General features: G+C 44.3%; 1 protein-coding gene across 4 annotated transcripts in view; it reads right to left on the bottom strand.

The window, feature by feature from the left end:
• MCTP1 (multiple C2 and transmembrane domain containing 1) overlaps nucleotides 1-27,882 on the bottom strand; it is a 1,134,628-nt gene that overhangs the window by 397,732 nt on the left and 709,014 nt on the right. For all 4 annotated transcript variants that reach the window (XM_029573135.1, XM_029573151.1, XM_029573144.1 and 1 more), the window contains exon 8: nucleotides 4,350-4,536. In XM_029573135.1, the coding sequence (XP_029428995.1) occupies nucleotides 4,350-4,536 (187 nt within the window). The remainder of the gene's footprint in view (nucleotides 1-4,349; nucleotides 4,537-27,882) is intronic.

The following is a 27,882-nucleotide window of genomic DNA, read 5'->3' as shown; positions in this document are numbered from 1 at the left end:
CCGGCGCGCGCAGAACCCCAGGACTCGCGTAAGTCCCGGGGTTTTCGGAGTGGGCGTGTCGGGAGGCGTGTCGGGGGGCGGGGCCGGAGCGCGCGGCGTTGCGGGGGGCGTGTCGGCAGCGTTTTGGGGGCGGGTACGGGGGCGTGGCTACGGCCCGGGGGCGTGGCCGCACCCTCCGGCCCCGCCCCCCGACACGCCTCCCAGAGGGAGGCGTAAATCCCCCGACAAAGGTAGGATGGGGGTTTAGACAGGGCCGGGCGGGTGGGTTAGGTAGGGGAAGGGAGGGGAAGGTGAGGGGAGGGCAAAGGAAAGTTCCCTCCTAGGCCGCTCCGATTTCGGAGCGGCCTAGGAGGGAACGGGGGTAGGCTGCGCGGCTCGGCGCGCGCAGGCTATACGAAATCGATAGCCTTGCGTGCGCCGATCCAGGATTTTAGCCGATACGCGCGACTACGCGCGTATCTACTAAAATCCAGCGTACTTTTGTTTGCGCCTGGAGCGCAAACAAAAGTAGGCTGTTCGCGCTCGTCTGAAAATCTACCCCTTAGAGAATAGCCACTGCCATTAGCAATAGTAACATGGAATAGACCTAGTTTTTGGGTACTTGCCAGGTTCTTATGGCCTGGATTGGCCACTGTTGGAAACAGGATGCTGGGCTTGATGGACCCTTGGTCTGACCCAGTATGGCATTTTCTTATGTTCTTATTGATTTGTATATATGAGTAAGATCTACATATCCTGAAAACCTGACTAAGTGTGTCCCTGAATACTGGATTGAGAATCTTGCCCTAGAGGATCCCCACCGCTTACATTTCATTTGTTCCTGAAGCCCAGTTCTTTCCTAGGTTATGTGATGTCCCTTTTGAAAATGGTACCAGATCAGCTGAGCTCACTAATATCATATGAGCTCAGCTAATTGAACATCATTTTGAAAAGGGACATTAGTGAGGCAAGAGACAGTTGAGGTCCAGGATATTCATGATGTAGGTGAAGGAGTTTGGTAAGGGGAGTTAGAATGATGAGGTGAGTTGGAAAGTGGAGGGTTTCAGAAGGGATTGAGTTTGTTGGGGAGGAAAGGAGTGGTGGGTGGGTGGAGTGATGGGGGATTGGTTGGTGGGTAAGCTTCATTGTGGGATGAGTTAGTGGGTAGGGGCTATAGTAATAAAGTAGTTTAGTGGGTGAGAGTTAGTAATGCATCCATGGAGTGGATTATTGGAGTAGGTTGGTGGATGGGAGCTTATTGGTTGGGGGTTGGTTTAGTGGGTCAGGTTAGTGGGGTTGACACAATAGACCATGTCACCTAATTAACAACAATAGGGCTAGCAAATCCAGCACTAGCCTGGTGTATCTCCTACCTCGATGACCGCAGCTAATCAGTCTCCTTGGGAGCAGCCCTCTATACCCCTTCCCCACTCCTGCGGAGTCCTGCAGGGCTCTATCCTATCTTCCATCTTGTTCAATATCCACATAGCTCCTTAAACCACTATTATCAGGGACTGCCAATTCACATACTACTCCTACGCCTACAACATCCTACTATTAGTCCCACTTACCACTAACTACAAGGAAGCCACCACCAATTTCAACAGCTGCTTCAGAAAGAATGCAAACTGGCTACACCAAAACAGACTTAGCCTGAACCCCCCACAAAACAGAGATACTATTAATCAATAAGAAGGAACCCACTCAAATGGACTCAGAAGTGATCCTTGGTGATACAACTTTAAACCTCAGCTTTCAAGTCTATAGCACAGGCTTTATTCTGGACTCCCAGCTCTCCATCAAAGCCCATATCCAAGCAATGGCCAAAATGGCTTCCTTCCACCTTTATCAACTCTGCCACTACCTTGAAGACACTGTCTTGAAACTGCCATATGGGCTTGTGTACTGTCCCACATGGACTATTGCAACTTTCTCTATGTCAACCTTCCCTAAATCACCAGTTGTTCCTCATACAGAATGCAATAGCCCATATGATTAGGAATACAAACAGAAGCAATAAAATAACACCAATCCTGAAATCTCTACTCTGGCTCTCCACACTCTTTTGCACCAAATTCAAAATCCTGGTCCTAACCAAAAATCCTTCAAAGGCTTGACGCCATCATATCTCAACAGATCTCTTACTCTGTACATACTGTTTTGCTCCCTATGCTCATTATCTCAGGCCTCCCTAGCAATTTCCTCTCCCTAAACAATGATCCTTACCACTACTGCTTAACATGTCTACAGCACTACTCAACGTACACAGCGCTGTACAAATATACAAGATAGTCCCTTCTCGGTAGAGCTTACAATCTAATCATGACAAACATACAGGGAAAAAGAGATTTTGGTAATTACATATATTAAGAAAATGTTTAAAAATTAATGAGACTGTAAGCAAGATAATTGGGGGTTAAGATTTAACAGCAGCCTCAAAAAGGTGAGTTTTTAGATGGGATTTAAATAAGGTAAAAGAGGAAGTATGATGCACCAACTCAGGACGTCTATTCCAAGCATATAGTGCAGCCAGGTGGAAAGCATGGAATCGAGGATTGACAGTACAAGAGAAGGATATAGATAGGAGTGGCTTACCTGATGAGTGGAGTCCATGAGGAGGGATGTAAATGAGGGATGAGGAGGGATGTAGTAAGGAACTGCAGAATGAAAACTCTTGTAGGTAAGTGCAGCTAGAACTATATACGGGAACAGATAGGGAGCCAATGTAGTGACTTGAGAAGATGGGATATATGGGTATAGTGACTTTAGTGAAAGGAAAGTTGTGCAGCTAAATTTTGGTAGATGACTCAACTTGACTTGGGTTAATTGGTGGGTAGTGGTTCGAGTGACGAGGTGGGTTGTTGATGGGCTGTTAGTGGTTGGGTTGGCTTCAGTGTGTGGGGTTTAGCGTTAGAGTTGACTTGGTGGTGAGTTGGTGGGTAGGGACTAAGTAAGTAGGGAGTTTTAATGGAAGATGAGTTAGTGAGTAGTGATTAGAGTAGTAAGGTGGGTTGTGGGTGGGTACGTTTTAGGGGCATCAGTAGGTCTGGGTTAATGGTCAATGTCTAGACTTGTGGAATAGGTTGGTAGGTAGGGGCTTAATGGATGGAGTCATCAGAAGGGAAATGGGGTGGCTTGGATGGGGCTTAGAGGGTGAGGTTAGAAAGGTTAGTTGGGTGGAAATTTTTAGTGGGGGTGGGTTAGTGGGTGAGAACTTAATGGGTGTAGGATATGATAGTGAATGCAGACTAGAGTGATGGGGTGAATCTCTGTGTCTCTAGGTCAAAATATCTATGGCCTGGGATTCCTGGGTCAGACATCTTTAGCCCAAAGTTCCCAGGTAGAAGGGATCCTGAGTCAGGGTTTCTCTGTCTTGAATGTCCAGGGTCAGAGTCTCTCTGAACCAGGGATCCCAGAAAAGAGGATCTCTGAACTGGAAGTTCTGAGTCAGAAGATTTCTGATTTAGGACACTCAGACTGGAGTCATTAGGGACCCAGGATACTATTGAAACGTATGCTAAAGTGGAAGGAATCACCTCCATTCTTAAACCTAGCATACATTTTGTAACATCAGCTTATCATATCAGCCTCAGACAGAGTGTGTGTGTGTGTGTGTGTGTGTGTTGGGTGTGTGTGTGTGCGTACTTGTATGTGTTCAAACAGAAAGTGAACTACTATTTTTCATTAATATTCATTTCTATTCATTTACATGTAGTCTAATAAATAAGCCATTACTATAATTAATTAGATTCAATGGCTTTTGTGATTTGCGCATTATGGGGTCAATGTACTTAAGTGTGGTAATGGTACTGCAAGTATTAACACATGCTAAATGCTATCAGAAGTGGTTAATGCACATGAACTGTGCTGTTAACATGTGCAAGCTATTTTATGTGCTGTTAATATATGTAAACTAGCTTGAGACAGTTAGTACAAAATCTGTTAATGAGGTAATTAGATGCAAAATTATGCAAAACATCTCATTACCTATTGGCACAGTGAAAAAGTGTATATGTAAAATGCTTTTCAGACGTGTTAAAACAAATTTAAAAACTGACCACACCTGTACACATATACTTTAGAATATGCAGAAACACATGCCTTATTTGCATCTTATCAATATGGGCTTTCAATATGCATGATAAACACATTTACAGTCTATGATAGTGCACAATAGTTCATCTGCCCCCCCCCCCCCCCAAAAAAAATAAAATTTTTGGAATTTCTTTTTAATAATTGTATGAATGAATTTATAAACAAACACGGCTATATGGATCCAAACTCTGTCCTGTTATCTGGCATTAACATGAAAGGCAAAAAGAGTGTGGTGTAACAGTATAAAACTATAATAAAACAAAGGTACCACATACGTATCTCTGTAGAATTTCCTCTCGCCCTTTCTGGTCCTCCAGGGTGTTGAGAGGGAGGTCGGAGATACTGACGGCAGCAGAGGCTGTCAGGGTGACCAGCAGCACTAGGCATCCTTCCCCTTCCTCCAGCTGCAGCTCCAGCTTGTGAGTCTGCTCTTTACTAAGGGCCGAAAGGTCAACCTGGCACCTGGGAACAGAATGGTCTGAATCAGCAAGCAACTTTCCTCCCAGGTTAAACTGAGCACTGCCAGCGTCACCTGCACTCATGGGAAAGTCAATCAATACATATAATGTTTTCTAGAAGTTTGTCAAATGATTGCTCAAACAAAGGCTTTTAAGGGATGGTTATTGGACCAATGTATATGTTATATACATTATAGGCATAAATTTTTAAACTGCCTAATTTTTAAAGGAATGCATGTGCGCACATATACTCATGTATCAGCGCATGAGTAGAGATATGCTGCAATTTTATATCATGTGCGCAAGTATGCAAGTACTATTTAAAATACCCCTCCCACATGTATGTGTGTGCGTAATCTTAAGCAGCAGTTCAAGTAAATCTTCAGTGCGTATTTCCGCTAGGGCTTTAGTGGCTTTTACGCGCATATGTAGGAAGACCTTAAAACATGCTTGCAAGAGGGAAAAATCAATTTGTCAAATTAGTCCACCAGTTTGCCCAGTTGATACTGAGGTCTTCAAGACCCCTCTACTTCTTCATACTGCAAGTCCTAAAACTTGAGATCTCCAGACTTACTCACCAACAGGACCAGTAGTAAAATTACATGGATAAGAAGCCGACGCGCGTCAGGGTCAGCTTTTTTAAAATTAGGAGATATGTGCGTAACTCTTGGCCACGCCCCGGAACGTCCATGCCCCACCCATTTTCCGCCTCTTATTCTGTACATACTTCGTGGTTTCCTAAAATTTGCGTTGCTCGCACGCGGCCCATCTACACACTTATGGGGCAGTTTTTGCGCACACAATGCTTTAAAAATCTACCTCAAAGAGAGTGAGAGAAAGGCCATCTCAACAATAAAGGATCTAGAAGCCAACAAATATTTTTGTTACATAGGTGTAACAAATATCAAATATAAAATGTGAACAATATAAGAACATGAAAAAATAAAAATTGTCATGTTGGGTCAGCCCAAGGTTCATGCAGCCCAGCATCCTGTCTCCGACAGTGGCCAGTCTGGGTCACAAGTACCTGGCAGATCTCGAAGAGTAGATCTACATCTTATTACTCACTCCAATGAATAGCAATGGCTTTCTCTAGCGATCTGGCTCATAATATTTTGTGGACTTTTCCTCCAGCAGCTTATCCAAACCTCTTTTAAACCCCCTTATATTAGTCGCCTTGACCACATCATCTCACAACAGACTCTGCAGCTTGATTGTGCATTGAGTAAGAAAGTACTTTCCATGATTTGTTTTAAACCTGCTGGTTATTAGTTTCTTGGAGTGGCCATTTGTTTTAGTATTATTTGAAAGGGTTAATAGCTGTCCTTTATTTATCTCTTCCACCCCAGTCATGATTTTATAAATGTCTATCATGCCCTCTCTCAGCCTTCTCTTTTCCAAGCTGAAGAGCCCTAACCAGGGAAGCCTGTCTTCATAGCAGAGCCGTTCCAATCCCTTTTATCATTCTAGTGGCCCTTGCACGTTTTCTAGTTCTGCTGCCTTTCTTGAGATGGGGAGACCAGAAATGCACACAGTACTCAAGCTGCAATTGCCCCATGGATCGATACAGAGGCAATATGATATTTTCCATTTTATTCTCCATTCTTTTTCACATCATTTTTAAACTTCTATTTGCTATTCATCTATAGGCTAAGGTCTGTTACTGTATAGTCAAATATTATGAAAAGGTGACCAACAGGAAGGCACTGTTGTTTCTGACAATTACAATTATACTTTATAAAAACAAGTATTCACTGTTACTTGACAAGCATTGTTTTCACAAGTGTTTAATTGCTGAAGCACTAGACAAAAATAATGTAATTTTTCAGTGCTGCTACATGAAGTAACAGTAACTCTGGTACACAATACAGCGTGCTAGAGAGCAGATCCATTTCCTAGTAACTAAAGAAACCGGCAGTAGTAGCATGACAGAGAAAAGAGAGACTGCAAGTAAAAATAAAATATCACTGAGTTTGGATTTTTAAAACTAGGAAAGGGGGAAGGCCTGAGAAAGGAAACTGCACCACATGCTCAGAGTTTTAGACCTGAAAATGGAGACAAGCAGGAAATAATTACTCAACACACAAGCTCAATGTCAAATTAGTTTAACAAACGGTCTGCATAAACATTGTTTAGCATAGGTCCTATGATATTACCAACTCCTGAACTTTCTTGTACCGCAAAACCAAACTAAGGGGGTCATACTCTAAGCCTTGATATTTTCCCCTGAAAGAGGAAAATACTGCGGGGTTTACTACACTACAGTACTTGGTACTGCAACCTAGGAAACCGTGCTGTATTTTCCTCAGTGGTAAAATATAATGGGAACACTCAATGGCAGCCCCTCAGCCCGAGGCTGCTTTTGCATTAAAGGGTCTGAGAAATGAATGGTAGTGTCCCCCAAAGTGTTTGAAAAGCCCAGGGTCTTTTCAGAGTCTGTGTTCTACTCCCTACCACTTCTAGAGTCAGCCCTAATGCCAAAAAAAAGAATAATAAATTAATATCTCCCCCCCCCCCACCCCCCCGGTCCGGTCTATGAATTACCCCTATGCTTGGGGTGGGGAGTACCACTTAAGAAATTATATTTGCTAATATGCTTTATCTTCGTATTCGTAGCCTGAGTGAGGAATGAGACAGGGTCCCAGTCACCCCAATACCACAATTCTGTGCCCTTCCCAAACTTCTCACTTGTGGCACCATAAACTAGATAAAATCATCACACTAGAATAAACGGTAATTAATACTACTTTTTACTAGTATTATGTAAGTAGACAGGCGAACACACACACATACAGGCTGGCTCCCTCTCTCTCAGGCGCACATATACACGCTGGCTCCCTCTCTCTCAGGCACACACACACATTGGCTTCCTCTCTCTCAGGCACACATACACACATACACGCTGGCTCCCTCTCTCTTAGGCACACACACTCGTTACCTCTTTCTCAGGGGTATACACACAAACACACACACACACGGCTCCCCCTCTCTCAAACACACACTCACACACACACAAACACACTGACTTCCTCTCAGGCACACACATGAGCAGGCTCTTCCTCTCGCAGGCACATACAGATGCACATTGGCTCTCTCTCTCTCAGGTAGACACATACATGCTGACTCTTTCTCAGGGGTACACGTACACACACTTGCTCCTTCTATCTCAGGCACACACAGGCACACAATGACTCCTTCCCCCTTTCTCAGACACACATATACATGCTGGCTCCCTCTCACTCAGGCACACACACACTGGCTCTTCTCTCTCAGGCATGCACACATGTACACACACTCACACAAACATATGCTGGCTCCCTCTCTCAGGCACACATGCAGACACTGTCTCCTGCTGTCTCAAGCACACACACTCTCATACAGGCCCCCTCTCTCTCTCTCTCTCACACACACACACACACACCCACATACCCTCACACAACCTCCATCTCTCTCTTGCTAACACACACTCACAAAAGTTCCTTCTCTCTTTTGCACACTCACACATCCTTGCATATAGGCTCTCTCTCTATCACACCCCCCTTCACATAGGCTCCCTCTCTCACACACAAACATTCACACTCAAAAACTCTCTCCCTTACACTCACCCTCACTCAGGCTCCAAATCACAGACACACACAGGACCTCTATCATATTCAGCCTCAAGCGGGATGAGCTCCGCTTGTGGCCCTCCGAGGAATGGGCTCCGCTTGCAGCTCAGACTTCAGCCGCGAGCGGGATGGGTGCCGCTCGTGGTCACCAGGGCCTCCATCGTCTTCAGCTGTGAGCAGGATGGGCTCCGCTCACGGCCCAAGGGGGCCTCAATTCTCATCAGCTGCATGCGGGATGGGTTCTGCTCGCAGCCCACCCAGCATCTCCAAATACTGCACAGTAGGGGCATTCTGTGCAAATTCTGCATTCCGCAGTAGAACAGAAGTCCCCCAGGAGTAAAGTTGTGGTGCCTGTGCACTATGAACGCTGTGCCCTGCTGATCCCTCCACCATCAATATATCAGTGCCTGGGGTTGGATGGGACCCGAAGAGGAGGATAATAGTGTACTGGTAAAAAAAAAAAAGACAGCTTCCTTTTCTACTTTCCATGGATTTTTGGCATTTCCTTTTGTTCACGTAGACCTGCTAATGGCAGAATAAGTCTGTTTAATGTCTCGATGCTGGCTTTATGCAACACAGCCTCATGTAAGCAACTTAGGGAAAGTTTACTACAAAAAATAATTCAAAACTTTCCTCCTTCATCATTAAGCCTCAGATTCCCTTTTACATTATTGGGTAACACAACTTATTCACATACAGGCCGATACAGTAAAGTTCGCGGGAGAGCGGGCGAGCACCCGCTCTCCTGGCGCATGCACAGGCCAGTGTCCAGTGCGCGTGATTCAGTAAACTAAAATATTTAAATTAGGGCCGGCGGTAAAAAGAGGCGCTAGGGACACTAGCGCATCCCTAGCGCCTCTTTTTGGACAGGAGCGGCGGCTGTCAGCGGGTTTGACAGCCGACGCTCAATTTTGCCAGCGTCGGTTCTCAAGCCTGCTGACAGCCACGGGTTTGGAAACCGGACGCCGGCAAAATTGAGCATCCGGTTTTCAACCCGCGTTCACATTTTTTTTTTTTTTACTTTTTTTAACTTTCGGGACCTCCGACTTAATATCGCCATGATATTAAGTCAGAGGGTGCACAGAAAAGCAGTTTTTACTGCTTTTCTGTGCACTTTCCTGGTGCCGGAAGAAATTAGCGCCTACCTTTGGGTAGGCGCTAATTTCAGAAAGTAAAATGTGCATATTTTACTTTCTGTATCGCGCAGGAATGACTAATAGGGCCATCAACATGCATTTGCATGTTGCGGGCGCTATCAGTCTTGGGGGGGTTGGATGCGCATTTTTGATGCGCTATTACCCCTTACTAAATAAGGGGTAAAGCTGGTGCGTCCAAAACGCGCGTCCAAATGCAGGTTATTGTACTGTATCGGCCTGATAATTGTGTAGAGAATCCTACTGGGTCTCTACTAGAAGGAACGTGCCAATTGTGTAGGTAGAAGAGAAGAATCTTAGGTTGGTGAAGAGTTCCCCCATGTCGGCTGCTGTGCTAGATGCTCCTTACTACTATAAAAAAAGGAAACATCTAAAGAGGGTGTGGATATTTTAGTTGACCTTTGAGGAGGCACGAGGGCGTTTGCCTGCTCCACTTTTGTCCTTTTTAGGGGACCTTTAGGATTAAGGTCTGGGTTTGAAAGAAGAAAGGGTCATTAATTTTCTCTTTTGAGAAACTGTTTTACATCCTTTTTGGACTTTGCTTTGTAGGGAGTTCTGTTTACCCTTCCTTCATCTTTTGTTGCTTTTGGAAGTCTGGATTGTTTGTTTTATCCAGAACTAAATTCCCCAAGGGTCTAGGGAATTTAGTCACTGTCAGGAAGACAGGAAATTTTGAGGAGTCTCTCACTCAGAGTGCTCCAAGGACCCATCAAAGGTCAACGTGAATTGTGGATTCTCATTCATTCCTGAGAGGAGGAGAGAACTTTGGGAACTTTTGTATATCATCAGGATATACTGGAGGGAGTTGGGATAAGGAGTAGTCATCTAAATTAAGGTATGACAAGTGTATGCCATCTAAGCACATAAGAAGTTGCCATATGGGGGTCAGACCAAGGGTACATCAAGCCCAGCATCCTGTTTCCAATAGTGGCCAATCCAGGATACAAATACCTGGCAAGTATCCAACTAAAGTTAGTAAAAAATCCTTTTCCACCAATTCTAGGAGGGAGCTCGGAAACTACCCCTGTAATTTGAAAAAGATGTGGAAACAGAAGAGTAAATTAAAATATCTGTAAAGAGTCATAGATTTATTGGAACTGAACTACGTAATGGGTTTTATGGAACAAAGACTTTTATATTGTTAATCACTTAATTTCTGCATTATCAATAAAGTTATACTGAAACCACATTCATCATCCAGCATGATTATTTCTGTGCATGTTAAAGACTTTTAAACAATGCTCAGAGTCTTGGAGACCCCTCACCACCACCACCAACAGAGAATCCTGGAAAATAGAGAGACTTAAGGATAGTGTATCTTAAGCCCTTGGAATTGAGGGTGCCCCGTGGACTCCTCAGTGATGACCTCAGCCCAGGGGTTACACTTATCACCCATCTTGGATTTAAGCCTTGGCCAATGCGCCCTTGCACTTACATATAGAAACATAGAAACATAGAAATGACGGCAGAAGAAGACCAAACGGTCCATCCAGTCTGCCCAGCAAGCTTCACACATTTGTTCTCATACTTAACTGTTTCTCTTGGCTCTTAGTAACCTTATGTTCTAATTCCCTTTTCACCCCCACCATTAATGTAGAGAGCAGTGCTGGAGCTGCTTCCAAGTGAAATATTAAGTTTGATTAGTTGGGTAAGCGGCAGCATAGCTCTCTGCCATGAAGCAGAGGGCAATGCTGGAAATGTGTGAAGTATCAGTTTTTCTTTTCCCCTGTCATTGAAGCAAGGAGTCATGCCGGACATGCACCGAAAGTGAAGAATGCCTTGAAAGTCACATTAACTATCATCAAATATTGAAAAGCCTAATAATTGGTAATACCTATAAGCCCATGAACCCATCCCTGTTTTTTTTTCTTTTTTTCTTTTCTTTTTTTAATTGGGAGATGGATGCCCTTCATCCTTCTACTCTGTGAAGGTGGACACCTACCACCGGCCACTGGCATCCCGCTCCGTTAATGCCTCTGTGGCTACTGCCGCTCCATGCAGTGTTTTACTACCTGCTCTTTATATGCGTCCTCTAGAACTGATGGATCCCATCCCTGGGTTTTTTTATTATTTATTTAATTGGGAGATGACAGCCCTCCATCCTTCCGCTCCGTGAAGGTGGACACCTACCACTGGCCACTGGCATCCCGCTCCGTGAATGCCTCTGTGGCTACTGCCGCTCTGTGCAGTATTTTACTACCTGCTCTTTATATGGACACCTACCACTGGCCACTGGCATCCCGCTCCGTGAATGCCTCTGTGGCTACATAGTTGCCTGTGGCTACATAGTTGCCTTGTGGATCCAGAGCTCCCATAAGGACCTCTGAAGAAAACCCAACCACTCTCCTCTTTTGTCCATTCCAGCTGTTGATTATGTAATCAAATTGAGAATCTCTTTGATATATGGAAATCTAAGGGGCCCAGACTAGTACAGAGAAAAGAAAATGTCACTTTGCTGTGACTTTTAAGATACCATTTCACAGAAAGACTTGGCAACTGAGCTACACAATCAAATATGAACACCATATCAATCAGTTTAAAAGTGACTGTTAAAATAAAGTAGGTGGGCACTAATTAAATATTTAGATCAGGTAGGTTCTGAGTCACGTCATCAAGAACAGACAGACAGACTAGAGATGGGCCTTGTGATACTTATCTGTTGTTAGTTTGTATGAGGTCAATATTCAAAGCCATTTAGATGGATAACTCACAAGTTGTCCATCTAAATGGAAAGTTTCTGAATACTGAGTCACCTATCTGGCAAGATTTTAGCTGGGCAAGTAATTAGCTGGCTAAAATCTAGCCGGATAAAAAAAGAGGCATTCTGGGGACATTTCTAACTTAGCTGAATTTCAGTTATATATAGCTAATGGCTCTGTGTGGCCAGATAACTTGCTACTTGACCAGATATCTTCACAAAATATCCGGCTAAACAGCAATGTCTTATTAAAAAAAAAAAAAAGGAAGTAAAGGGGCCTGCGGTCTGATTTCCAGCTTCTTGTCCTCCAAATTTAAGAGATGCCCTATTGGGCCGTACATCCCCCGCCCCACATTCCCTCCTAATTATTAAAAATATCCCGGCATCCGCTGCTAGCCCTCCCCCAACCCATTCCCTATGTCTACGAATATCTTAAAATCTTGTGCTGTCACCGGATCCTCCCACCCTCCCCAGCCCAAAGATGTAGCATGGCATGCCCCCAATCCCCAGACCTTCCCCCATTCCCTGCCGGGAGCGGGGTACGAACGTATCTGCTCTCGGCTGGAGTGCAGCTTCTGATAACAGCTGTGCTGGAATCAGAAGCTGCGCTGGAGCCAGGATAGGGTAAATTTGTATCCCGTTCCTGGTAGGGATTTTTTTTGGTTTTGGAGGGGATGGGGATGGTTCTGAGGGTGGGGGATGCGGCGCCATATATTTGGACTGGGAGAGGGAGGGTCTGGTGGCTAGAAATGGGGAAGAGAGGATAAGAGAGAAACATTGCCCTCCTTCCTGTTGGGTCATCCCATGAATAGGGAGCAAGGGGACTAGAATCCACCCAACTAGTCTCCCAGGGTAGAGAGGGACAGCAGGGTCTTTAGAAAAAAAAATATTCAGATGAAATTAGGGATGGTAACTTTGAAACAGCTGCCCAGGCGCACATGTACGTGCGTATGACGACTTGCGCCAAAGGACGCAGCCATTTTATAAGTTATGCACATGTACGTGCATTCATGTGCGCACCATTTTATATGTTCATGTAAATGCCACCTCTATCGCATAAGTGGGGGAATTTTATAAGGGACACATGCCGATGCCATAGGGAGTGTTCCCAGTTTGCCCAGTTAAAGGATAGAACTTCTCAATTCTCCTAGTTTAATAGTCTCCTTTCCCCCTGTTAGTCCTGAACCTTAAAACCCCGCTGACTTGCCTAGAATCTTTTTATTGTATTACTTACACGCTGTCCATAGCAGTAGTAAAGCTACACGGCAGGGGACCTGGGTGCGCACTTGTGCGCCTAAATACACACACACTCCATGTTAAAGTCCCGGAATGCCCATGTCCCGCCCTTGCCCCGCCCAGACCAAGCCCCTGCCCTGCCCATTTTCTGGGCTCTCTCACTTGTGAGAGTATTGGGAGAATTGCACGTACACGAGCAGCTTTTAAAATCTGCTTGGTGCGCGCCGGCCAAACATACAAATCTCCCAGTTTTGGCAAATGCCGGACTTTTAAAATTCATCCCAAAGTGAATAATAAAAACAGTTTCCAAATTTTATTATTCACCAGGTGAGTAAGAATGAATTTTCAAATTAAGCTTTTGCAAACCTTTAAGGTAAAACACTCAAGACTTAAAATATCTTTCACAAAAACAACTAACACTGAAAACCTTATTTTTCTATGTTTTCCTCTATAGAATTATTATTCCCCGACTGGTACCAGTAATTAATTTAAAGAGCGCTTATCAGATAAGTATAACCTCATATGTGTCTTGTAGGGTTGAACTTAGTCCCAACTGAACCAAATGTAACACCTTTTTTGAAAGTAGGTGGTTCTTTCAGGGCACACAACTAATTTATATCTTTGGGGCTTCTCCGGCTAGTACCCCTCCCAGTTCCTAAGCTCTCTATCCCAGGGGGGATTCTTTTTATGGGAGGAGACTCTCGTCTATGGCCCAGACAGTGGTGTGATTTATCCTTTTTGTGTATTGGTAGCTGTAGCAACCTTTGGAGGGAGCTGCTGTAGCAAAACAAGCAGGGCCAGGCACTGGGTGATGAATAATAATTTACTGATCCGTTAAAGTCAACTTAAGGTCCATCTTTAAATAAATGTGCAGTTACAGTTCATTTTATTACAGTTAGGGTGTCTCATCTTGGGTAGGTGTCCTTTTCTTCAGCAGCCTGGTACAGCTTCCCATGGTGGTGTGAAATGTGCACTAAACGTTTTCCCCAGAGGCTTACCCGGGATTTCTGACAGGAGTCCCTTTCTATCATGAACAAAACAGTCCTACCTCACGAACACCCAGCCCTGGCTCCTGGTTCCATTTAGGTGGAGATCCAGATGGTGTCTTCATGTTCTTACTGGATTCCTTTAGTTATTTTGAAAGGGTGACTCCTCGGGTTGAAGAATCTGTGGTTCAGGAACCTGCTACTCCAGCCTGGCTCCCCGTGAGGAGGGGTGGCTTAAAAACCTCCTCACAACAAAAGAGATACTGCTTTCTTTAATCAAACATTTTCCTAGACTGGGGTTCTGCTGTCACAGGTGCTTGCCGGATTCATGGGGAGAATGTGCTCACTGGTCTTCAGCCCCTGTCCCCTGAGTCCAGCCAGCAAGGATGACCTTCTTCAAAGGAGCAGGGTTAATAAACCCTCCTGGTCTAGCCACAAGATGTCACTGTCCCTGTCCTTAGAACACACTTTGTAAAGAGCCATCCGTACCCGTCAGTCTGGACTGGATGCCTGAAAACTATTTAGCCCAGCCATTTTAAGACACCAGGGGTTCAGTTTGAGGAAGCAGTCAAGGAGTAAAGATGTATTTTTTTTTTTTCCACACTCTGGTGGGCCCTCCCAGCTTCACCCTAAGGAGTTTGTTTTAGAAGTGATAGCTCTCAGTGCACTCCCTGCCTAGGAGTCCTTCTTATAATTTACAGAGAGATAGACCTTTAAGCCTGATACCATTTAGGGGCAAAAGGGCGCTGACCTGAGGGCCTACTCCAAACCCTAGATGGGTAAGCACCAGTGATGCATCCTGCTGCGAGAAACACCGAAGACAGAAGCGATATCCAGTTTTACCATTAGAAGTATGTTTTGAACTTAAACAGTGTAGGGAAGTTTTTGGATTCCCCCCCCCCCCCCCCCCCCACTGGGAGTAATAGCCTGATCCCACTGACTTTTCCTTAAGAGAAGTTTCCCAGAGAGATCAGAGAATAAAGGATGTAAGAACAACCAAACTAAAGGAAGGAAGAACAAGATCAGGCGATCCTATCTGGATTTCCACTCAAAGGACCAGGATAGGCTGGGTGCCCATGGAGAAGATGTCCAAAGGCAGGGTTTTCAGTAAAGCTGGGGACACCTCTAATAAGATTCCTGTACAGCCGCTGGGAGAGTTTAGCGCATTTTAAATCACCATGGGCTCTACCCAGAGGTCCGGATTAAGGACACGTACCTACAGAAGAAAACCAGTAATGTACCATCAATCAGATGTAAGCTCACACTTCTGGAAAATGGACTATTATTATTATCAATATTACATTTTATTTTAACACCCAGCTCAAGTCCTGTCTGAGTTATTACAGTCTCTCACCTCATGGGAAGCACCAAATGACTGCACACACACTGACAATCTTTTCTTAGCGTCTGGGCCATAAGCGAGAGCTTCCCCCCATAAAAAAGAGTACCCCCAGGGATTAAGAGTCAGCATGGGATGGAATGGTTAGCTAGACCAGCCTCGAAGATATAAATTACTTGTGTGCCCTTAGGAGAAACAATCCTCCAAAAAGTGGGTTACACACAGTCCCTTCCAAAAACAGGAATCTTCTAACCTTCTGTCACAGGTGCTTGCTTTATTCAGGGAATGAATGGGCTCACTGGTCTGCAGACCTGGAACGAATGTCCTGCAGGAGTTTCAAGACAAAGAAGTCCTTACTGTAACTAAATTTCAGGAGACCCTCTGGCAGGGTGTGCACAGAGGAGTTTTCCCATAAAAAGCAAAAACTTGATGAGGCAGGGAGGCCTCACCAGGGAGGGAAAAACAGACATCTTTAATATTCTGTGTTTGTCCTGAACTGATTCTAGCCACACCTTAAATCACAAAATGGCTGGTTATAAAGCAAAAAGCAACCAATCTCAGCTCTCCGAGGTAGGAGGAGAGCAGTGCCAGGAAAAATAGTGGAAAGTGTTCTAAACAGCTCATTCACAACCGGCAGATGGAAGCTCTCTGGGGGGAGGGGTCGGTCCCTCCCTCCCTCCCTCGCGCGCGCCGCCGCCGCCGCCGCTACTGCTCCTCACCGCTGCTCCTGCTCCTCCCAACGCCATTTTTTTTTTGGGCACGCTCTGCTCTGACCGACGTGTTCGCCCACGCGCATGCATGGTAGAGCTGCTCTCTACTGTGCATTTGCGGGCCGTTGGTCAGAGCCCATTTATAAGGTAGATATTTGTTCTGTATCTTTGTCCCATATAATACTTTCTCTATTGTCTTATGTTAATTACCCCATTTACTCTATTCTATATTTTCCCTATTATCTTAATTGCGTCATTGTATTAGTGTATTTGCATAGTATATCCTCTATAATTATCATGTTCCGTTGACATCTCTTCCTCCAAGTTACCATGCACCCTGTTCCATGTATTAAGTTCCTTGTAAACCGATATGATGTATCTACGAATACCGGTATATAAAAGCGTTTGTTTAAAATAAATAAATAAGTAAGTAAGTAAATACATTTACACATATTGAACCCTCCAAACAAATCTGGGATGGAGGACCCTAGCTCATCAGGGAGACCCATCCTATCATTTTATGTAATCCATCAGAACCTAATAAATATATATTATATACTGGCTCACAACCTCAATTTTTATAACCCCAACAAATTTTTATAACAACTTGAGGTAAACTGCAAACAAGCAGAATAAATCTTGACATTTACAATTCAAAAAATCAATTATAAAGAAAACGACCAACAGAGAGTGGTATCAGAATATTATATAGTGTTTCCAGTCTCATGGGCTCTTGCCCTTACAGGGCTGCAACCCCTCTCTTGGCTTCAACACCGTTTTTGATCACGTCATTTACCAACTCTCTGAGGGTTTGTCGATTTACTTCTTTTTATTTTTTTATTATTTTTAAAGTGCAAAAAAGCCTCCCCTAAATTACCCGTATTTTTTTAAAACATACACCTTACATTACCCACTATCTCTACTCATTAAAACATGTTTCACTTCAATTATGCTTGTCTCTTTAAACTGTGTTTATTTTACGCTACTTTACCCAGATGAATCGCCCGACATTGACAATGTTTCGGCGCGCTCCTCGCGCCTGCTTCAGGGGCTGTCGTTCGTTCTCAACCACTTGATTCAGCGTGTCACGGTTCTTCCTATATTCTCCTCATTCAAAGATGGCGCTCAAACGCCAAGAATGGCATTCTCAACCACTTGAATCAAGTGGTTGAGAACGAACGATAGCCCCTGAAGCAGGCGCGAGGAGCGCGCCGAAACATTGTCAATGTCGGGCGATTCATCTGGGTAAAGTAGCGTAAAATAAACACAGTTTAAAGAGACAAGCATAATTGAAGTGAAACATTATGTTTTAATGAGTAGAGATAGTGGGTAATGTAAGGTATATGTTTTAAAAAAAATACGGGTAATTTAGGGGAGGCTTTTTTGCACTTTAAAAATAATAAAAAAATAAAAAGAAGTAAATCGACAAACCCTCAGAGAGTTGGTAAATGACGTGATCAAAAACGGTGTTGAAGCCAAGAGAGGGGTTGCAGCCCTGTAAGGGCAAGAGCCCATGAGACTGGAAACACTATATAATATTCTGATACCACTCTCTGTTGGTCGTTTTCTTTATAATTGATTTTTTGAATTGTAAATGTCAAGATATATTCTGCTTGTTTGCAGTTTACCTCAAGTTGTTATAAAAATCCATCAGAACCTTACATTCAGCTTTCAGTTTAAGAACTTACTTGCATCTCTTTAAAACTGTCTTTTTAAACTGCATCAAAAAATGACCAAAAAATTAAAAACAGTACATATCTTGAGTTAAGACATAGCTTTATAGGTGGCACATATCTCTCTAATTAGATACCGGACAAACTATATAGCAACAAAAGCATTTGCACCCTTTTTGTTGGTTTTGTGTTTACATAGTATTTTTAGGGTGTCTTGAGATTAGAGGCATTTCATGGACTTTGTTTTACACCTGCTGAAATGGGATTATTTTTGCTTCAGTAATTTTTCTTTGTTTGGAGCACAGACTTTGGAGTGAACTGTGTTTTCTAGTGGTAACTTCCTCTCAGTTGTCTTGCAGGAGAATGGAATCCCAGCACTCCCCCCCCCCCCCCCCACACACACACTCTATCAGGCCGATGCAAAAAGGGTACTTCAGGGAGGAGGAGGCGGATCCAAGATGGCTACCGGATGAGAAGCTGTGTTCAGAGCGTCCTTGAGCAATTCCTAAAGAATAACTTTTTCCTGCGAAAATTTTGCCTGGTATGGGAAGGAAGCACAAACCAAGGACTCCTTACCCTGCTGATTCCTCGGTGAGCACCCCGTTCGGCCCGATGGACGCTCATGTCACACGCAGCACTCGAGAGGCGGGAGACCAGCCGTTGCAGAGTGGGGGAGGGGAAGTAGAGCTCCCCTCTCTGCCTGGCTCTATGTCACCTTTGAGTCCCGCCGTGAGGACTCCACCGCTCGATCCAGCAGCCGGGAGAGAGGCATCATTACCTGGGGAGGATACCCTGAACCGAAGTGGTCATGATTTCCTCCTGGCAGGGGCAGGAGTGTTGCCGACGGCTGCTTCCAGCCCTACAGACAATCTGGGGCAGGGCGGTGAAGGAGGAGGAATCCTAATCGGGGGAAAATGCTACAGCTGCTACTTCTTCTTCCACGAGGGAAATACCATCTATGGTAAGGCCTCTGGTTTTTTCCTTTGAGACTTTGTGGGAAGCCATTAATGATATGAGGACAAATATTTTACAACAACTAACTCCAGCAATGGAACAATTGAGAAGATTTGAAAAGAAGCTAGAGGTGTTTGAAAAGTCAAATATGGAAATAGAGCAACAGTCTGTAACTACCAGGACTGAGATAAAAATGATTCAGCAAACGCAAGCAATGATTATAAAAGATAATAAAATTATGGGACAAAAGATTGAAAGTTTAGAAAACTGTGCAAAAAACAGGAATGTAAGATATATAAATTTCCCACAATTACCAGTGAGATCTTCAAGGGAAGTTTTTAATAAATATATGTTTGAAACATTGAAAATTCCTGCTGATCAATGCCCAATGATTTTGAAATCATTCTATTTGTCAAAGCCCAGAATAGCGGCAGAAAATCAAGGAGAAGGAATAGAGATGGAGGCACCAATGATTGATCAACCTCTCAATATAACAGCATTGCTGGAAACATCGGATACTGAAATGGCCACCCCTGCAACTATGATTGTGACCTTTGCCTCAGAGACAGACAGAGATAGACTCTTAAGACTGAGTATAAAACATAGAAATGAGAGATTTCTTGGTTTAATGGTCCGACCCTTTCCTGATTTGTCTCGAGAGACACAGAAGAGAAGGAAGGCCTTCTTGCTTTTGAGACCTCAGGTCTTGCTAATTGGGGCTAGATATTTCCTTAAATTCCCATGCAAGTGTGTGGTTAAATATATGCAAAATACTTATGTCTTTTTTGATCCACCCCAGTTAACACAATTCTTGGTGGGTAAGATACCAGTGGCTGTAGATGGAGTACCCTGAAAGGATCTCCAATACCTCACTAGAAATAAGAGGTGCTGTTAAATCTGGAATTTCCTGTAATTGTTATGATTATATTTGCCTTGATAGGTTTGGTAAGATCCGCTCTCCTCTTTTTGTGGATCTCTTCAGAGAAACAAAAGAAAAAAACTTTTTCCTTTTTTCCGTCTTTGTTTAAATATAATAGACGATACTGTTAAAACATTATCGACTTAGTTACAATGTTCTCTCTGATTCTGTACAAGATGTTCTTGAATAATTGTAAAAATTGCATAAATAAATAATTAAAAAAAAAAAAAGGGCACTTCAGCTCGCATTTTCTGTGTGCAGAACTTACTCCCAATGCAGCAAGGAGTTCTGCTCGCAGAAGATGCACAATCCTAATCGGGAGTAAGGCTTAGCATCCTCACATGGGAATCCCATGCAAATGAGGGCATTAAGCAGTACCCCGCCCTCCCCCCCCCAATGCAGAGAGACTGCAATGGGCCAGAACACATTTTTTAGCGTTGGAAATTTAACTCCAGGTCAGAGCTGGAGTTAAGCTTCCAGCGCTACTGAGCTGGCACTTAAAACCCCCTAAAAAAAGGGACAAAGTTTTTTTTAAAAGTTTTAAAATGTCCGCGGATAAGTACTGACTTATCCAGCTATCTGGCAAAGGGTAAAAGGGAATACTGGACTCTCAGAGAGAAAAGTTACACACTTAAGCCCCTAAACTGAGGTGTGGTCTTTGGGGTCCTGTGATGGAACACTAGCCCAGGGGTTATAGCATTTTTCCCTAACATATGCTCTATTATAGCAATCACATACACTCCCTGTACTTATACCTATGGTTCTATGCATTGCTAGATATACTTGGTCAATTAATATCTATCTAGGTGAATAAAATGCAGAAAAAAGATTATTTAAATACATGTACCAATATTTTATATGCTGGTGACTCAGTGAAGGTTCCAGTTCTCTTAGCTGTCGTTATTTAACGTGACAGTCCTATTTTCTATGTGCCAGTTTAACTAAGCTAAACCTCTTACAAAATCTTTCCATAAAAATGCCAATTGATTTTAAGGTAAAAAATAATGTGGTGATTGCAAGGCCAATAAAGTGAGATAAAGGGTTCTATACATGAAAAAAGAGGCTTTTAAAGGTAGGAAGGAGTCAATTATGAGAAGAAATGTGGCCCCATAAAGTGAGCACCCTATCATAGCCAATTAAATTCTCTGCAAGTTTTCATTTCCTGTTAAAGTAAAAAAAATAACTATATATATTGACTAGATTCCTGGTTTTAATCCATTGCCTACATGAACTTCTTAAAAAAAAAAAAGATCTATTTAGAATGATACGAAGTGATCTCATCTAGCGATGGGACTGTCATGAATTCAACCTTAGTTTCCTATCCAAAAGCAATTAAGAAAATGCTGTCTAAAAAAAAAAATCAAATGCAATTCACTTATTATATGACTTTAAAAAGAAAAAGAATGCATGGAGGAAATTAAGAGAGCAATATTGAGCAGCATGGCAAGCAGGAAGTTACCCAGTTCTTGCTTTTGTGGACCCTTGGGCCGAGGTAGGATTGGCTCTACCTGCAGGGAGGAGCTCTGTGGGTTCCCACCATCGGCAGGCGGACCCAGGCGGCACAGAGACCCATCGGGACTTTTACTTATACCTGCCCTCGTTCCCCTCGGGTTGAGACTTTAGGTGCTGGGGCCGGAAGGACTTGGCTAGGGTCTTTGTGGATGACAGGAGAGATCTGTAGTAAGCTGGGTCACGGGCAGGCGGCAATCAGGCATAACAGATTTCCAGTCAATGGTCAGAGGCAATGATCAGTCATATCCGAGGTCAGGCCAAAATAAAAAACTGGTATTTGTCCAAGGGAGGCATAGAGGGATGAGTAGGCAAGGAAGGCAGGCAAGGAGAAGAACAAGTGGGCAACATGAATGGAGATGAAGACAGAAGACAAACTGGAGACACCTGGACAAGGGCTGAAGACAAGTTGGATGAAGAAATGAAGACAAGCTGAAGGGCAAGAGTGCTGGAAGCAACACTCAGGACTAGGTGGGCCTATTGCTGAGGCAATGAGGGAAGGAGTGAGTGAGCCCTTTATAGGGTTTAGTTTGTGAGGTGATCAATGGGTGCCACAGTGCTTTCCTGCCACAGGCAGAAAGAAAATTATACTTATATAAGAGAAAATGTTCAAAGATACTGCAAGTTAGAGAACAGTACAAAGCATAAACTTCAGAGAATCCATTGGTGTTAAGTAAAATACAGTACAAAGAACAAGAGTGGACAAGAGTGGACAATATTATGACTTGCCTGAATAACTGTTTTGAATGCATCTTGCTTTTTTTGAGAGAGACTTTGAAGAAAATGCTAATTACCATAGTGACTTAGCTGGTAAAGATTGTTCTGATAACTGTTCGGATATCTCAATTGCAAAAGATTTAAAGTGAATTGCATTTACTGTTGGTACACATTAGCTGTTGAACCTGGTTTTAACATGATTGCCAGCTGGTTATTTTTTTTATTATTATTTGCATTTCATAACTGTTACCACAATAAAGCTTTTGTTAATTTTAAATGATTCTTTCCTACATAATATCTTTCTTTCTCCCTGCTTCCCCTCCCAACCTCCAGGAGCTCCACTGGCTGGGTGGGATTTCCCATTTCTTCTAAATTACCCATTGGGAAGAGGGCAACGTGTGGAACCCCTTTAGTTGCAACTTGACTCCAGTACCATAGAACTACCCCACCGTCACTTGGAAACTCGAACCACCGTGGCAGAAGAGAGTCGCCATTTCCACTAGTTGCAGCTAGGCGGTGCTACATCGAGAGAGTGTCTGGATATGTATGTATAAGAGAGAGAGCATGTCTGTATGGGCATATGAGAGAGAGAGAGAGAGCATATCTGTCTATGTATGTAAGAGACAGGGCATGTGTGTGGATGTATGTATGAGAGAGGGCATGTGTGTGTATGTATGAGAGATATATGTGTGTGCGTGTTTATATATCAGAGAGAGAGGGCATGTCTGTGTGTGTGTTTGAGTGAGAAAGCATGTGCATATATATGAGAGAGAGGGGACAAAGTTTGTGAACAATAACTCCTGTCATTTCCCCCTGCTATCCAAGAGAATCTCAGGGCATCTAGAAATCAAAATATCCAAGGTATGGACAGCAGGGAATTTTTTTATCCTTATTAATTTTAATAATTGGGTGCTGTTTGATGTGTCTGCTGTTTTTAAATAGTTTATTGGTATTTGGAACACTTGTATGCTTTTAAAATCCTGGATGTTGTTCTATTTATCAGCTGTTTTAAAATATTCTTTTTATTATTATGGATTTCCTCTACTGATAATTTATATTTTTTAATTTTATTGTTTGTTTTATGAGAAATGATGATTTTTGTGTTTACATTGTTGCACTGCATACAGAATCTGGCTTTTTGTGGTTTCCAGTTCAGTTTTTGTCTACATGCTTCTGTTTATATTCTGTATTTGGTGAGGGTCCATTTGGGTTCTGCATGTGTGATCAAGGTGAGGTATTCTGCTAGCCTATAGTTTATGTGCAGGGATCTAAAGCAGCCTGGCTTGTTCTAGTTTCCTAACAGGAGGTGTATTGGCTTTTTAGGGCCTGGTGTAATATTTGCAATACTGCTTTTTAATAGGTAGGGTTGTTACTTTTTGAGTGCTGACAATTAGTGCTGTTTTTGTTGGGAGAATTACTGTATTGAAATTGTACTACAGTTTATTCATGGCTTTCTGATGGTTCGTGCAGTTTTTTGTTAGTTAGTGCGCATTAACCCGAAAAACGATTTTCATGAAAATTCGGGGGAAAAAATGTTCATTTCGCTTTTTAACCGATATATAACGAATTGAGAAATATCGTACGATATTCCAATTCATTATAAAAATGATTCACATCCCTATGCTTGACTGCACTTTTTAACTGCAGAAGATATGAGACCTCTCCATATTGCTGCTATTCTGGCTAACTGCTGCTGCATTTAGATCAGTTCTGCCTCCCAGGCTGATGTTGCCAGCATTATTGACTGAAGAAGAAAGAAATCTCTCCAATATTCCTCTGCTTCGTCTGTGGATTCAAGTAGCATCATTAACAGAGAGGCAGGTGAGGCTAATCAAAGTCTGCTGCAGCTCCCGGGCTGCAGGGTCTCTGTATAGTGGAGGAGGTGGGAGGCTGTGGAATAGATGCCTCAAGCAGTTGCTGTTGGCCAGGCTAATCATGCCTTCCAAATTGCTTGCTCCCAAAGCTGGTGCTTCCGTTAGACAAACGAGGCAGTCGCTCTGAGCACTAGAATTTCGGGGGCAACAAAATTCTGCTAGTGCATTCCATAAAGGGTGTTGTGCTAGATCTAATGCCACTAAAGAAGGGAGCACTGTGCTGAAGCCAATAGTGGGAGGGAGTGCTGTGCTGGAGCTGACCCCAATAGCTAAGTTGGAAAGGGGGTGCATGACCAAAGGTTCGCCTACGGTGCCTGGGATTATGACGGTGCACCAGCCCTGCTTGCTCCAAACAATGACCTCAGAGACTACTGTGGTAAGGTGCAGGAAACACAGCTAGGAGAATCACCAGGAAAATGAGACAGTTGTGGCACTTCCCCTAAGACTGCAAATACTGCCTGCACCACTTATCATCGCAAGTCCTGGACCGACGCCACTGCTCGGCGCCAACAATAATTGCATTGCTGCTACTGCAAGCGTGCTGCTAAATATATTGTGGCACTGATACAAGACCAAGGTTCATGCAGGGATTGTCAATGAAAATTGTTGTTGATGCAGAGTGGCTGGAGGCAGATGCTGCCCTGTGCCTTTCCACTACCACTGGTTCATGCTGCTAACAGCTCATGTTGGTAACTTTGCTGCCGTTCCATGCACTGAAAGAATCCTTCTTATGGGCTACCATATTAGGTATCTAGGAATTAGCAGTGCTTCTTCGGTGAAGGCCTTGAGACTAGCTGCCTCCCTTTACTGGACAGCTGACACTATTCCACATCCCCTTCCCTGCTTTCTAGTCTGGGCTTATCACTTATGAATCTGTTTGTGAAGCATACAACGTTGTAAGGCAGATGCAATGTTAATTGTGCCCACTCCTAGTAAATCATTTGAAACTTTCCCCATTCATTTTAATGGAAACCCGTCCTAAGCTTCACTTTAGATTGGCAGTTCTCTTCATGGCCAATGCTGATTCATAGCTGATATCCATGTAGATGTAATTAATTGTAATCTATCAGAGAAAAATATATGCACCAAAATCTGTGCCATTTTAAAGACGTACTTACATTGTTACCCTAATAAATACAGTCATAAATCCTCCACTGTATTGCACATAATTTTCATTTGAATAAAAGTGGTTGACATGGGATTTACTTATGCTTCATGTTCATAGGAACAACTTGTTCTCTGACAGCCCTCATTCTTGGCAATTTATTGCAGCTGTCAGCAGCCAATTTCTTCAGATTATGGGTATGCATAAAAGTATAACAATCATGAGGATTTATTAGTTGATTATCGTAAAAGTGGCAGTCAAGATCATCTTCCAGAATACAAGTGATAAGAAAGTTATATAATTAAATGGAGATTTAAATCATCCCAATTACCATTGATAGTTTAATATTAATGACATTTATATTCGGCTCAGACTTACTATATGGCTTAACACTTTATCTGTAGATGACAAGTTACTTTGGTATCACACATGCGTACTCTCTATTAGGCTGATGCAATAACCTGTACATTAAGAGACTGTGCACTGAAATTTGGCGCACAATCTTAACACACAGGTTAAATTTTTTTTTTTTAAACTCCCAAGGCAGTAAGCTAATGCTATGCCAACGCATTGGGAGTAAAAATGAGCATACACAGTTAGAATGTGCAGTCAGCGCAGGCTAGCCGCACATTTTAATCAGGAGGGGAGAGGCTGAATGGGAGCGAGTGAATAGAAGCATATCTTTTCTTGTGCTGCTAATTTAAGAGCATCTCTCTTGTGCATCTAATTTAGGAGCATATCTCTTGTTGTACGTCTAACCTAGGAGAATAACTTTTGTTGTGCTCCTAGATGGCTATCTGGCCACGGTTAAACTTCAAAAACAAATGCACTGTCGAGCCTCTGCCGCTTGCCCTCCCGAGTACAGGTGGAACCCTGGCAGCAGGTCCAGCATTAGAAACTTTACGCCACCTCTGACCAGGAGTAAAGGGTTATGTTTTGGTATGGATGTGAACCCTGGGCCAAGGTGAGAGATGTCTCCGCCCACAGGGAGGAGCCCTGTGGGCCTCACTGCCAGTAGGCGCGGTCTCAGTAGCTAGGACACAGCTGTAAGATAGACTTTATTAGGGAGAGAGAGAGAGAGCAGAACCCGAGGAGCGGGTAATGCAGTCAAAGTACAGAGCTGAGGGTGTTCCCAGGGTGATACCTCAGATGTGACGATCCGGTAGTGGCCCTCAGAGCAGGGTACGCCAGGCAGTCTTTCTCAGTAGAGTAGCAAATACCTCAGGTGTGCAGATCCGGTAGTGGCCCGCAGCACGGGTTACGCTGAAGATGACTGTACGGTGATAAAGGTGTTGAGGTAGTCTAAGGTCCTGGAGCTCAGAAGGTACTTGAGGATGAAGAAACAATATCCTGCAGCGCAGGGTAAGGTGTAGCGAATCCTGCTGGTGAGGACGCGGTAGTGGCCCGAGGCACGGGGTACACCGTGGGGAATTCCAGCAGGGCTTGGCAGAGATGAAGCGAAGAGGTACTCACGAGGAATGGTTCCCAGAGATCAAGGCAGGAAGGCCCTCCGAGGAGCAGATAGCCTAGGAACGTGGAAGAGCCCCCCGAGGAGCGGGTACTCAGAACGTTCACACACCGAGACAGGAACAGGAACCAGAAGTCCAAGGAGAAGCAGATTCAGCAACGAGAAGAACTCCTTGTTAACTCGTAGGAGCATTGGGCCAGTCATGCGGAGGGGAAGCCCCCGAAGGTTCCCGAGGTTCCCGCCATGACGTGTACATAGTTGGCCCATGCGCGCGCGCCTAAGTGACTCCAGAAGCAAGATGGCGGTCGGCAGTGCCCATGCCATCCCGGGAACGCCAGGGAGGTTGGCGGTGACTGGCGGAGGCCGCCATTCTTCCGAGAATTGATGGTGCAGCGAAAAAAGAGGTGAGCATGAGAGGTCGCAGCCGTCTGCGACAGACAGGCGCAACATAAAGTTTCTAGCATTAAGAAAATGTGCACTCAGGCAGCGCAGCTCTCTGCATTGGAGCTCACATTTTTAAATGCACATTTTGTGCAGAGAAAACTCCTTCCTGCATGGGAAGTAATGTTTACCTGCACATTATGGGGCGGATTTTAAAAGGCGCGCGAATAGCCTACTTTTGTTTGCGCTCCAGGCGCAAACAAAAGTACGCTGGATTTTAGTAGATACGCGCGGAGCCGCGCGTATCTGCTAAAAATCTGGATCGGCGCGCGCAAGGCTATCAATTACGTATAGCCGGCGCGCGCCGAGCCGCGCAGCCTACCCCCGTTCCCTCCAAGGCCGCTCCGAAATCGGAGCGGCCTCGGAGGGAACTTTCCTTTGCCCTCCCCTCACCTTCCCCTCCCTTCCCCTACCTAACCCACCCACCCGGCCCTGTCTAAACCCCCCCTTACCTTTGTCGGGGGATCCCGCGCGCCAGCGGGCCTCCTGCGCGCCGGGCCGCGACCTGGGGGCGGGTTCGGAGGGCGCGGCCACGCCCCCGGACCGCAGCCACGCCCCCGTACCCGCCCCCAAAACGCTGCCGACACGCCCCCGAAACGCCGCGACCACCGGGCCCACCCCCGACACGCCCCTGACACGCCCCCCTCGGAGAACCCCGGGACTTACGCGAGTCCCGGGGCTCTGCGCGCGCCGGGAGGCCTATGTAAAATAGGCTTCCCGGCGCGCAGGGCCCTGCTCGCGTAAATCCGCCCGGTTTTGGGCGGATTTACGCGAGCAGGGCTCTGAAAATCCGCCCCAATGTGTGTTTAAGTGTGGATCAAACCATGTGTACCGCTGAATGCACTTTATTGCATCAGCCTGCATGGTTGCTCAGATATCTCAATATCAGGCACACACACTGAATCACATACTCACGCTCTTCTAGGTGCTGAGATATCTTAGAGGTCAATATTCAAAGC

Source organism: Rhinatrema bivittatum, chromosome 1 (genome assembly GCF_901001135.1).
Source record: "Rhinatrema bivittatum chromosome 1, aRhiBiv1.1, whole genome shotgun sequence".
Lineage (NCBI taxonomy): Eukaryota > Metazoa > Chordata > Amphibia > Gymnophiona > Rhinatrematidae > Rhinatrema > Rhinatrema bivittatum.
Note: the sequence above shows the minus strand (reverse complement) of the source record. Positions and strands in the feature narration are given on the sequence as shown.